This window comes from Mixophyes fleayi, chromosome 1 (genome assembly GCF_038048845.1).
Source record: "Mixophyes fleayi isolate aMixFle1 chromosome 1, aMixFle1.hap1, whole genome shotgun sequence".
NCBI classification, from domain to species: Eukaryota; Metazoa; Chordata; class Amphibia; order Anura; family Limnodynastidae; genus Mixophyes; species Mixophyes fleayi.
In genome coordinates, this window is record NC_134402.1 from 445247235 (window position 1) to 445260317 (window position 13083).

At 42.6% G+C, this 13083-nt stretch overlaps 1 protein-coding gene across 5 annotated transcripts in view; it reads right to left on the minus strand.

Moving 5' to 3' along the window:
* CTIF (cap binding complex dependent translation initiation factor) overlaps nucleotides 1–13083 on the minus strand; it is a 154324-nt gene that overhangs the window by 9766 nt on the left and 131475 nt on the right. For all 5 annotated transcript variants that reach the window (XM_075185905.1, XM_075185886.1, XM_075185911.1 and 2 more), the window contains exons 11-12: nucleotides 2334–2489; nucleotides 324–377 (exon numbers count right to left, since the gene is read on the minus strand). In XM_075185905.1, coding sequence (XP_075042006.1) covers nucleotides 324–377; nucleotides 2334–2489 — 210 coding nt within the window. The remainder of the gene's footprint in view (nucleotides 1–323; nucleotides 378–2333; nucleotides 2490–13083) is intronic.

Consider the following 13083-nt stretch of genomic DNA (forward strand, 5'->3'; position numbering starts at 1 on the left):
TTTTATTCAGCTCTATGGAAGGTGTTTGAAGCTATTGTCACACGAGCATGTATAGGTTTTGTGCATTCTTCCCGATTCTATCCAGCTCTATGGAAGAGGATTGGACAGAGCGAGTCCACCTGAGCCCTAAGTGCAATCTGGTCCTGGCTTCAGGTAACAAGTGAGACCACTAAGGGGCCACGACAACAACAGGGTATTTGGGGATTCTCGTAGTTGACAAGATGTTTACTCATTGTAAACAAATGAAAACTGTTTCATAGTACACTGCTAGTCACCAGCAAGGGAAATTATACACGTGTAAAAGTCACAAGATTATGTCTCACCTCCATGGAGCAGCACAGAACCGCATCCTCCTTCACATCGTAAGACTGTAAGAGCTGCGGGGAAAGAGGCATGAAAAATAAACAGTTAGAAACTAATGACAGCGAGGACACTCAGATGAGTGATTGGCATCATATTATATCTATGTTACTATGTAACAAGGGCTGAGCAAGGCAATAACAATTGCCCACACACTGGCATATTTTCCCCTCATCCTTTAAACAAACATTTATTCCACCAACTCTTAAAAATAATAAACTGGACACTACAGCCCTCGTGAATTACCGCCCTGCCTCACATCCACCCTATGGCTCCAAATTTCTAGAGTGGTTGGATCTTACTCTCCTGGTTGAGTCATAATTTCCCGACCCTCTGTAATGTGGCTTTCATACAACGTACTCTACGAAGACAGTCCCCACGAAATAACACATTACTTTCATACTGATAAATGTAAAGGTTGATTTTCTCAGCTCACCCTACTTAATCAGTCTCTGACAATGCTGAACACTCAGATTCTAGAGTCTGTTGGTTTCACAAAGTGCGCTGTGTCCTGTCCGTACTTCTCTCACCGCTTCTTTTCTATCTCTTGTGAACCTGCGCTTTATCTCACCAGACAATACCCCCCCCCCCTCTCCCACAAAGGTTTGTGTGCCTCAGAGCCTATATAGACCCCCTTGGTAACCTCATCAGATCCTTTTAATTCAAGTATCAACTAAAGGCAGTAATAGGGGTCCACCCCTAATCTCACATCTGAACTCCAGTGAATGCCTACTAGCTATATCCTCAAGTTTGGCACTCTGATGGCTCAGACGTAACATGCTCCTCATACTTCCTCCGTAACTGTGCCGGAACTCCACTTCGATAATCAATGGGAAGGTCATACACATTCTGCCACCAAAGCATGTTACCTTCACCCCATCCCTCTCTTTCCCTGCTTATTCCTATTCTGACTAAAACCAGCTGCTTATTCTCTATAATATTACAGAGATTATCCTTCATTATCTGTCCACCACTTGAATTCACTTCCCTTACCCTCTCCCACTTGAATTACTGTAACCTGCAACTAACAGGTCTCCCTGCATCCCATCTTTCATTGTAACCTATCCAACATTCTGAAGAGAGAACCATTTCCTGTCCTCACAGATCAGTCCCTACACACGGCTTATATAAATCAGTCTCCTGTCCCTATGGAGTCTAGGATCACCTACAAATTACTGTGTAGGTCCTCCACGTATCTGCTGCTCCTGACATATCTGTTTTACTTTCTTAGTACGTCCCTAGTCTTCTCCTGCGCTTTGTGCAGAACGGTCTCCTTGTCGCCCGCTTCACTTCTAAGGTCTCCTGCCTTTAACCTTTCTCCCACTCTGACGTATTCCGAGTAAGACCATAGGAAAGGAGCAAACACCTCTACTTGTCCAACCTAAGGGGCAGATTTATCAAACCTTCTAAAAAGGAAACTGGAGGTGTTGCCCATAGCAACCAATCAGATTCTGGCTATCATGTATCTAGTGCAGGCCTATCCAACCTGTGACTTTCCAGGTGTTGTGAAACTACAAGTCCCAGCATGCCCTGCCAGCTATTGGCTGGCTAAGCATGCTGGGACTTGTAGTTTCACAACACCTGGGGAGTCACAGTTTGGCTAGGCCTGTACTAGAATCCAATTGGCTGCTATGGGCAACACCTCCACTTTATCTTTTTTAGAAGATTTGATAAATCTATCCCTAAAAGCTCACCTCATGAATGAAGTATTCAAATAGTCAGGATCAGTTATACGTGGCAATTACTGTTGTCAAGAATAGCCGCCATCTACCGCACTTATTCCACCTTCTATATGAACTATATATCTGTATATTTACTGGCTGAATACTGGTGTAGCTCACAAGATGGCTGACACTACTATGTACATATTTTACCTGACAAAATGTTTTGCCTACACTGTAGGTGAAAGGTCCACATTCAATACTCGGAGCCATGACACACAAAATGGCTGCATGCAGGACGGTGGGCATTACCTCCCTAAGGCAGGTATAGATGGGACAAACGAGGACTCGGAACGGCTCTCCTGCGTTACTCCTCATCGTGCCAAACACCTCACAGAGAAACGTGATGAACCCCAGCCAGCTCTCCACGTCAGACTGGTGCAGGTCCTCTCGTACGGAGAAATCCTTCTGTGAAGACACAAGGTCAACAAGAAACCACATCAGTTGGGGGCACGAGACACCATCAAGAAAGAGGAACCTACAAGTGCACTCCAACGGCTGAACAGGAGGAACCCGTTGGAGAACTCTGACTTCAGTTTTGAAATAAATAGCAGAAGAGGAAACCAAAAACCTCATATGTGGTTATTTCAGTTTGTAGAGAACGAGACAGTTTGACGGTTTCTCTGTGGCGCAATCATTGCATCAGTTTCACAGCGGTAGAATTTCCAACCGTCAAAAACGTTCAACAGGTTTCTCAATGACACTAAATACAACCTGCATCACATAAACAATAGATACCCTCACATCTCTCCCATGCATTCAAATTCAATTTAATGAACCATCTATGTAAGTTGATATGTTGCCTATGTTTTATTAAATGGAGTCACATTATTTATTCACCGGACTTGTGTGTTCAATTTGCTGGCTTTGAGCGTAAAGCGCTACGAATTTGCTGGCGCTATATAAATAAATGTTCATGATTCACTAGTAACTTCTGTCTCTCTCCTGTGTTTTTGGCTATACAATTATAACTATTATGTCAATCTTTAAACCAAACCATTATTTCAAAAGTAGACATAATAATGACAATGGTATAATATAAAAAAATAGCTTTTATGTTTCGACATACACCATCCTCTTAAAGAGATATATATATATATATATATGTTTAGCATTAAAATTCATAAAATTCAACTTATTTCAAATATGGTTCTGAGCAGGGACGAGGCTTTGGAGAGTGAAAAATCCCCAAGAACAGAGGAACAACTTGCAGACAGAAATAACACCCAGAAAGAGGAAATTTTAACACAGGAGTTGTATAATAAGCTCATATACAAAGTTAGACATTGAAACTTTTACATACGTGAGTGAGGTAGTTGTTATAGTTACACACAGACATTTTATTGATTTATTTATTTTTTAACTCAAACTTGACGAATGTTGTAGCTTCCTATACACGTGGTCATCGCTCGTCATTGATAGTAGGTTAATTGGCTGTTATTAAATTGACCTTAGTCTCTGTGTGTGTGTGTGTGTGTGTTAGGGAAATTAGACTGTAAGCCCCAATGGGGCAGGGACTGATGTGAGTGAGTTCTCTGTACAGCGCTGCGGAATCAGTGGCGCTATATAAATATATGGTGATGATGATGATTGCTCTCAGAACCAATTGTTTTCCAACCAGCCTAAATGACCGTGCAGTAGCGTGGGTGGCCGACATCACAAGATGCCTTTTCTTTTTTTGAATCACCTCGTATTTTCGGATAAGGTAGCTCTTTAAACATTGTCTGACCACAAGTAGAAAACGTTTGCTTATCTCTGTGGATAAGGTCCAGCTGTATTTTTAGTCAGTCTTTCAGGGCCTTATCTCCCCCACTGTCTCCTGACAGAAAGGAAACATCAGATTATCTGATCATTTCAGTAAAATCAGAGAAGAGATTTGCATTGAATTAAAAGTTAAAACCTTCCTCAGTTGTGGCAAGACTTATTTATAATTTTTATTTGCACACATGTTGAGGGAAACACAAAGACATGTGTAGTTCTGCAGACAGAGAGCTGCCACACCACTGTCCCAGCGGAGGAGAAACCAGATAGGACGCTGGCAGAAGTGTGAGACTTTGTGGCCAAACCATCACGAAAAATGGCAGAACACTTTCATGCTTGTATAAAAACAACGATAAACTGTGGGAGGAAGGTGAGCTGTTCTTACTTACATTTTCTCAAATGTTAGAACAGTTTTGTTTTTGTGTTTCCAGAAAGGAATGGATAAGTTGCTCCCTGCCTACTGCCACCTTTCTTTGAATGTCAGTCCTACATTCCATATGACATAGGACTTAAGAGGAATAAGGCTCTTAATACGTTCATAATTAAAAGGATTGTACAACTGATGTAAGTCAGTGAAGAATTCACACACCGCATTTGTATGAATACGGTGTCTCTTATACCCCATTCACACTGCACCAAAAACCCGGGTTTTTGCAGAGGCACGCTGAAAAACCCGGGTCTTGGTGCAGTATGAATGGTGCAACCCGTGTAATTCCCGGGTCTCCCCATTCATAGTGTCAAAAAAAAAAAATGGGGAAGTAAAAAAAAAAAAAAAAAAAGATTTTAATTAATAAATAAATACATAACAAATGCTTACTTAACTTATTTTCAGCCAGCGGTGTCTCCGGTGCGTTGCCGGCTGTCAGGGGGACCTCTGGGTACTAAAATGACGGCATTTCTAATGGACTAGAAATGACGTCATTTTAGTACCCAGAGGTCCCCCTGACAGCCGGCAACGCACCGGAGACACCGCTGGCTGAAAATAAGTTAAGTAAACATTTGTTATGTATTTTTTTTTTAATTAAAACATTTTTTTTTACACTTTCTTTTTTCTAAAAGCCGGGTCGGGCAGGTGCAGTATGAACCCGCCCGACCCGGGAATCTTGTTATCTATACTGCCCTGTGCCCCGGCAATATCCCGGGTTAACAACGCGGGATATTGCCGGGGCGGCAGTATGAAAGTGGTATTAAATGGAGTTTTCAAAATAAATGCTTTAATTATTCCACTAGGCACAGGATTAGTGAGACCACCGATACGGACCTAAAAATGTTATCACTAGTTCTAGAGAGATTCCAAACACATTACACAAGGGGCCCAGGGAGAAAGGTCTTCATTTTATTTTTTTCCCTCATTCTGGGTATAACAAACCTGCATTCACAAATCCTGTGTGAATGGGGATGGTGCCAGAGGTGGGGAGACCAATATTTAGGGCTGCCACTTTTTACAGAACTTTAGACAGCTGATGTGTTGTAATGGGTTCCTATACAGGTCAAAATGCTGATAAAGCAGACGCTCTCAATACACTGCAGGTGAATCCACCAATCTAAACACTACATTTCTGCAAAGCAAATCTGCCAGGTTGTTAGTCATTCCATGTCTGCTCCATTAGAGAAGCACCTCCCACAACAGAGTGGGGGGCTACTGCTTTACTCCCCCATTCTATTATATCATATCGACATTTTTTTCCTCCACTCTTCTTTTAATGAGTAGATATAGATCTGATCACAAGAGATCAGAGACAATTTGGCCTTTATGTGTATAGCCAAATTGACCACTGGTTGGATAAATGCGTGCGGAAAACGTTAGGGCTCACTGGGCGGTACTGAGCTGTCTGTGCCCGCTAACCGGGGCTTCGATCACCGGGAGGGAGGAGACTGCACAGCCGGCACAAAACGTGAACCTATTGATTACTGTGAAAGGTATTACAAACTCCAGACAGACCATGGGGATCGGCTGAGATGAAGGCCATTACAGCGTCACAGGATCACAATGATGGCGTACTCACCTCTCTGGGTAATGTAGCGTATGACAACAGACCGCAGGTAGCCGTCGGTATGTACTTGCATTCCGGTTTTGGCTGTCGAGTCTATATAAGGCGTTTTCATCTAATTAGTGACATGCCAGCTACCTATGTTACCAAGGAGTGAAAAGTGACAAAACCATTGACGCCGAAGCAGAACAGCCTCACCGGTCACTCTGCGGCACCACCGAATGTTAACTAGTCATCTTGGATACTGTAGACCAGGGGTGCTCAACTCCAGTTCTCAAGTACCACCAACAGGTCATACTTTCATGTTTGTCTGAGATAATTACTGACCCAGCAAAATATACTCACCTGTGTGAGATCAGAGAACTCCTGAAAACATGTCCTGCTGGTGGCACTGGTGTTAAACATCTCTGCTGTCCGCAGTTTTCATTCAGCACACAGAGAGTTAATGAAAACACTCATCCCGCTCCCTGTTAATGTTCTCCCCATGCCAGAGACCGGTGTAATAACTTTAAATATTTACACGTCAGTCCGACTGTGAACACGCACTGTGTGCTCCGCGTGGACATCTGGTGAGTCAGGTTTGGTCCGATCGGTTTCGCTATTTGTTATTTCACACCTCGATCTGCAGCGTTTCAGTGGCGATCATTCATGTTATTAAACACTGCAACCGCAGCAGCCAAACCATGGAAAGAATGCATTCCGATTGGCTGGGTATGATGAGGTCATGTCTTGCGGTATTAACATTACGTCATGCGGAATAGGTTTATTTAGGCTACATAAATACACTGGGAACGTCCAATACTTCGGCTGGATCGCACAGCGGGAATACCTGTGTTTTCTGATGGAACAATAAACCATCTGCAAGGTGAATGTGTATTAAAGTCTCACATGTGAGGGATAAAGTCACTTGTATGGTCTGGGTGGTGAAACAGGTTTATTTTGTCAGGAATATAATAAACTATTTCTTCCTGCTGCCACAAATCAAACGTTAGGGATGACGACATACATTTTATATAATATTATTGGCAGGAATAATTGCTATTATGCCATATTAAATAAAAAAAAATATACATTTATTATAATGCACATTAATATAACTGCAGCAAGTGCTTACGCCATTGTCTGTAGCTACCTGCACAAAAGGTGGGTACCAACCATTTTGGGGTGATACCATCGACACTAGAATATTTTTTGTGCGTCATATTAATGTCAAATTATTGCTACCTATAGAACTTTAAACAGATTTGGTCACCAAACCGAATTACAGCCAATTTCTTTTATGTACAAATTAAAATGTAGCTCACAAATAATTCAAATCTTCAACCTATTGTGAACACGTTCTCGTTCTGCCGATACATTTTTGTTAAACGTCCAGCCAGGTATAGTATGATACAAACCTGACCTGACCTATTGGGACTGTGAATCGTTGCAGAGCGAGATTAACGACCTGCAGACGCACTGGCACTAAAACGCCCTAATGTAAGCGCACGTTGAAGGCTGTAAAAATAAAATCATTATGGCAAATTAGACTGTGGATATCTGCACTGCAGTGCGTTTTTTGACACTCCGGATCTTTATTTTCGCAGATTTTTGACAATAAAATTGACGTAGATTTTACGATGCCAGCGGAATATACAGATATAACAGGAAAAAACAAACAACAAAAAAAAACACAATAGTCTATATACAAGAGACAAACAAATGGGGATAAACTTACAGCAGTGGTCAGGGAACAGGGGTAAATTACCCCAAATGGGGTAAAAATGAAATTCCTGGGGGTAATGCTGCCGATTCACATGCTGTCGGTTGGATTGTAGACCCCTTTAAATGTGAAATCGCTGTTGTACCAGAAGAGCCTCAAGGGTTGGCAGAGGCACTTCTTGAGCTGCGATGTAATAATGAAGCACGTATTGCATTTGAAAACAAAGCAGATCTGTCATATTTATGGATGTCAACAGCTGCAAAGGCATCAAAATTGCACATGAGGAGGCAGTCAAAAAGCTGCTGCCTTCTGCAACAACCTACCTCTTCGAACAAGGATTTTCCTCTCCAACGAACATAAAAATAAAGCAGAGAAATTGATTGGACTCCGAAAACTGTATCCAAATGGCTCCAACATCAAAATGCCCCAATATTGATGCTCTCGTATCAAAAATGAAGCAACATCATTTTGAAGCTTTCAAAGAAATTTTGAATAGATTCAATAAAATGTTGAATTCCAATAATTAATAATATGATTTCCATCCTTTCAAATCAAGGGGGTAACATCGCCGTATCTAAATATATTTGGGGGTAAAAGGTAACAAAGATCCCTGACCCCTGACTTAGAGAGTTAAAACCTACAATGCAATCACAAAATAAAAAAGTATAAAAAGTGACAAAAAAAACAAAACAAAAAAACACACAACAAATTTACATAAGAGCAGCTACTAATTACAGAAGACACCAGGAGAGAGGGTCCTGGGAGCTTACATTCTAGAATACTTCTGTTTCACAGACCGCCATCAGTTGTGTGATTCTAGAGATAAAGAGGGCGGGATGGAGGCGCGCTCTAATGTCCTTTATCTAGAATCACCCGGGCAGCGAGGTTTAATCATTGTGCATTTCATAAATATGGAGATTGTTTGAAAGTTATTTAGTCTACCCGTGTTTTATAAGAGAACTGTTCTGTATCTTATGAGCGGTGTTTTCCATTGTTTTGATTTCTTAAACATCAATAAACCATTCTTTCCAACAAAGTGTGTCTGTTGTCCTCCAATGCCCGGGAATAAGGCATCTAGCAACGGGAAAGAGATGGGCAAGACTAATGTCTTCTATTACCTAGGTGGGCACAGTATATTACAACTGTCCCGAATTAAGCGTGACCTGGTACATGGAGCAATTCAAGGGTATTGTCATGGGAGAGGTTTCTGGGGGCAGTGTATACGGGGATATAGCAAACCGCTACTTCTCCTACTGCCTTCATTGTAACACAATCCAATCACATACATTATATATATATCTATATCTCTATATACACACACAGACACTATATGGACAAAAGTATTTGGCCACACCTGTTAATTATTGAATTGAGGTTTCAATCAGACCCGTTGCCAGAGGTGTATAAAATCAAGCACCTAGCCATGCAGTCTCCATTTGCAAACATTTATGATACAAAATGGGTCATTCTGAAGAGCTCAGTGACTTCAAGCGTGGTACTGTGATAGGATGCCACCATTGCAATAAGATGGTTCCTGAAATTTCATCCCTGCTGGATATTCCACGGTCAATTGTAAGTGATATTATTAGAAAGTGGAAGCGCTTAGGAGGAACAACAGAAACTCGGCCACAAAGCAGAAGACCACGTAAAATCACAGAGCGGGGTCAATGACTGCTAAGGCGCATGGTACATAAAAGTCGCCAACGCTCTGCTGTTTCCATAGCAGAAGAGTTCCGAACTTCCACTGGCATTAAAGTAAGCACAAAAACGGTGTGGCGGGAGCTTAATGGAATGGGTTTCCATGGCCGAGCAGCTGCATGCAGCCCTTATATCACCAAGACCAATGCCAAGCGTCGGATGGAGTGGTGTAAAGCACAATCTTAATGCTTCACATACCAAGTCATTTTGGACAATGCTATGCTTCCAACTTTGTACCAACAGTTTGGGGAAGGCCCTTTTCTATTACAACATGACTGTGTCCCAGTGCACAAAGCAAGAAGTACAAAGACCTGGTTTGATGAGTTTGGTGTGGAAGAACTTGACTGGCCCGCACAGAGCCCTGACCTCAACCCCATCAAACACCTTTGGGATGAACTGGAACGGTGATTGTGATCTAGGCCTGCTCGTCCAACATCAGTGCCTGACCTCATAAATGCTCTACAGAATCAATGGCCACAAATTCCCACAGAAACACTCCAACATCTTGTGGAAATCCTTCCAAGAAGAGTGGAAGCTGCTATCACTGCAAAAAGGGGACCAGCTCCATATTGAAGTATATGTATATGAATACAATGTTATTACAGTCCCTGTTGGTGTAATGGTCAAGCGTCCGAATACTTTTGCCAATATAATGTATATTGTGTGTGTCTGTATGTATACACATATGCATGTGTGTGTATATATATATATATATATATATATATATATATATATATATATATATATACACACATACATACATACATACATACATACACACACACACACACACACACATACAGTGGAGGAAGTGGGGTGGTGTACAGGGGTGTATTATACCACTTTGATAACTGATATTACCTCGTACAGACTGTAGGGCTGGTGAACTTCTTTGCATTAAAGAACAGAACAAATGACAAATCATTTCTGTTTTGACACATTGCAAACTTTTCTCTATTTAATATCATAATGTAAACGAATGCAGGAGTGTCTACAAGGCTGTGATGGGCTGATGTAACGTGGGTATGTGTGAGAGAGAGAGAGTTTGGGAGAGTAAAAGGCGACACAGAGCAGTCACTGGAGATAGCGCAGGAGAATTATTAGCTGCGGGATAGAAGAGGTGTCAATCACTTGATAATGAAGTGAGGGGAGGAAAGCAATGCTCTGCGATCCCAGATAACATTCCTGAGGCCCAGGCAGCAGGACAGTGATAGGACTGGAGAGAGGGAAGGAATGCAGTCTGGAGGAGGAGATAATGACTAGAGGGAGCTGGGGGCTTCTATTTCAGAACACGCTGCATTCAGGAACTTGAAACGACCACTGAGCCCCCAAAACAGACATGTTCCAAGTATGAACCATAAAGGTAAAAGTCACTTTTTAGATTTAATCTGAAATTCCACTGCAGCGCTGTTAAACAATGACCCCACCCCTTTACAGCTGAAGCACCCCCAACATAGGCAAACCGAGGGGGGTTTCTAGTGCCTGGTAACCCCCCCTCTAAGCCTGGGGCACTGTATAATTGAGGTGGCTGGACCCTGCTCCAGCTTCACACGGCTCTGCTTGAAAAGGGAGAGCTGTGTGCACCTAACAGTAGTGCAGGCAGCATTGACCATGTATATTATGGGGATAGGAAGAGTTGGAGAGCAGCCAAGCACTGTCCAAATTTATAGCCACGCCTCCATGCATGCTGGTCACGCCCACTGGCGGCGTGGTGTGGAAACCCCGCTCTACAAATCCTGCGTTTGCCCCTGCCAAAATCATTAGGGCAGTGCACTATTGGAGAATCTGCTACAGGGCACACAGCAGATCCTGCAGACATTTGAGCTACTGTGACATCACTGCGACGCCCCCCTGAGTATGAATCTCCTAATCTATACACTGCATTTCTGCACAGCAAGTTGGCAAGCTGTCAGTCATTGCCTGCCTGCTCAGAAGCACATCCCTCCTAACATGGCAATCTGCGGCAGAGGGGTAAGAGAGAGCATGATAGACATGATAGACATGTTTAAGTATAAACATTTCAGGTGTATGACGTATAATATTTAGTTCAGTAACACACAGCCTTGGATACAGATTAATATGAAACAATGGCTTTTTATTAGCTAGGTTTTCATTTTACCAGCTATCGTTGCAGACAGAAACAAATTGGTGAAAAACTGGTACTTGGATCTAAAATAACTGAAGAACTACTGCATTAACTTGTAATAAATGTGTACACAGAGGCATGAGATATGAAGATGATGTAAACCAATCTATGCTACCGAAGTTCCGCTTAGACATTGCGCAAGGGTTTTTACCCAGCATGCAACTGTATGGTTTAAAAAAAACATTGAAAATAAACTCATGTGAGAAATGACAGACTGGTTTGTTTTGCGGCCGGAGACCAATCCGAATTAAACCACTACACACGAAGTGTCTACCATGACTGGTGGAGTATGAAAATACTCCAAGTATTGTTGTGGCATGATTAATGTCTACTGTGGAAAGTTGGCCCACAGCAACCAATCAGATTCTAGCGATCAATCTCTGGAATATACCAGATAAATGACAGCTAGAATCTGATTGGTTGCTATGGGCAAACACCTCCACAGGATGTTGGTTGTAAGTGTACACACAAACATGGACGCTAAGGACTCCGTCACCGGATCACACATAGTAACACTGTTCCAATACTCTTTGCCCATAACACATTTTTCAGAAGTGCATTTTTGTCTGTGTCACTAGGAAGGGGCTATCGGGTAGCAGAAAATTACGCCAGCTATTCTGAGCCTGTAGGAGAGAGATGCCCAGGAATAAAACAAGGCTGGACGGCTTAGAACGCCAGTAAGCCCCCTATTTCCCCCGGGGATGGCTAGATCAGGCACGTCTAAATCACACACCACGCTCAGCAGGGCCCAGTCCGATAACTAATTGAAGCCGACCACGGGAGCGGCATAAAACCATAAGGTTGAAAAAAATGAAATCCGTATTGTTAGCAAAAACTTTTTAATTTAAGTTTGGGTGGAAAACAGTGGACGCAGCCTAGCAAAAAAAGTAAACATTTTTACAACAATTAGCACAAAGCAAATTAAAACTCAGCTTCACACTCTCATCTAGATTAGATCTGTAAACATCTTCCATCAGGGACTGGCTGGGGGGCATCTCCCCCCCCCCCCCATAGTGAGCTACCTTGGGCTTGGTTAGTGGCTACCTGCATTTTTTTCCCCCTTTAAACTATTCATACTAGGCTGCTGAACAGACTCTCGCCCCCCCCCCCAGGCTAAAATTTGCCAGCCAGCCCCTCTCCCACTGTCAATATGAAAATCGGGACAGTGGGAACACAGCGGCACCAAGCACAAACTCTTGGGGTGCTCCACATATCCGTGGGCCCGTACCATTTCTGATGTTCTCCCCCAATCCTTCTTCCCTAAACACACACCCCTGCATTACATTGGGAGGCACCTCCCAACATCAGGATGGCCGTATACTGCGTGTCCTCTACGCCTTCTCTTCACCATACAATTCATCATGCTGTCTGTATTCTAAGACTTACAGACACTGAATTAATGAACCGTCCTTCAGAACACTTCGCTTTCTTTGCACTGTTAGGATGGAAACGTCCGGTATTCTCAGAGTTACACACAGCCGCAGACCTGGTACTAATCTGACTGCGTACACATCTGACAAGACGTTACATGCTTAGGGGTATATTTAACAAAGTGTGATCGTGCACTAACGTGCACTTAACATACAATTCATGCCCTGATGTGTCCCCCGCATATTTATTAAAGATGCATCGCATCAGATATCGTGGATATCTGCTGCTTTGCATTCTGCTTCGTTTTGGGGAGCAGTCACCATTCAATAGTAT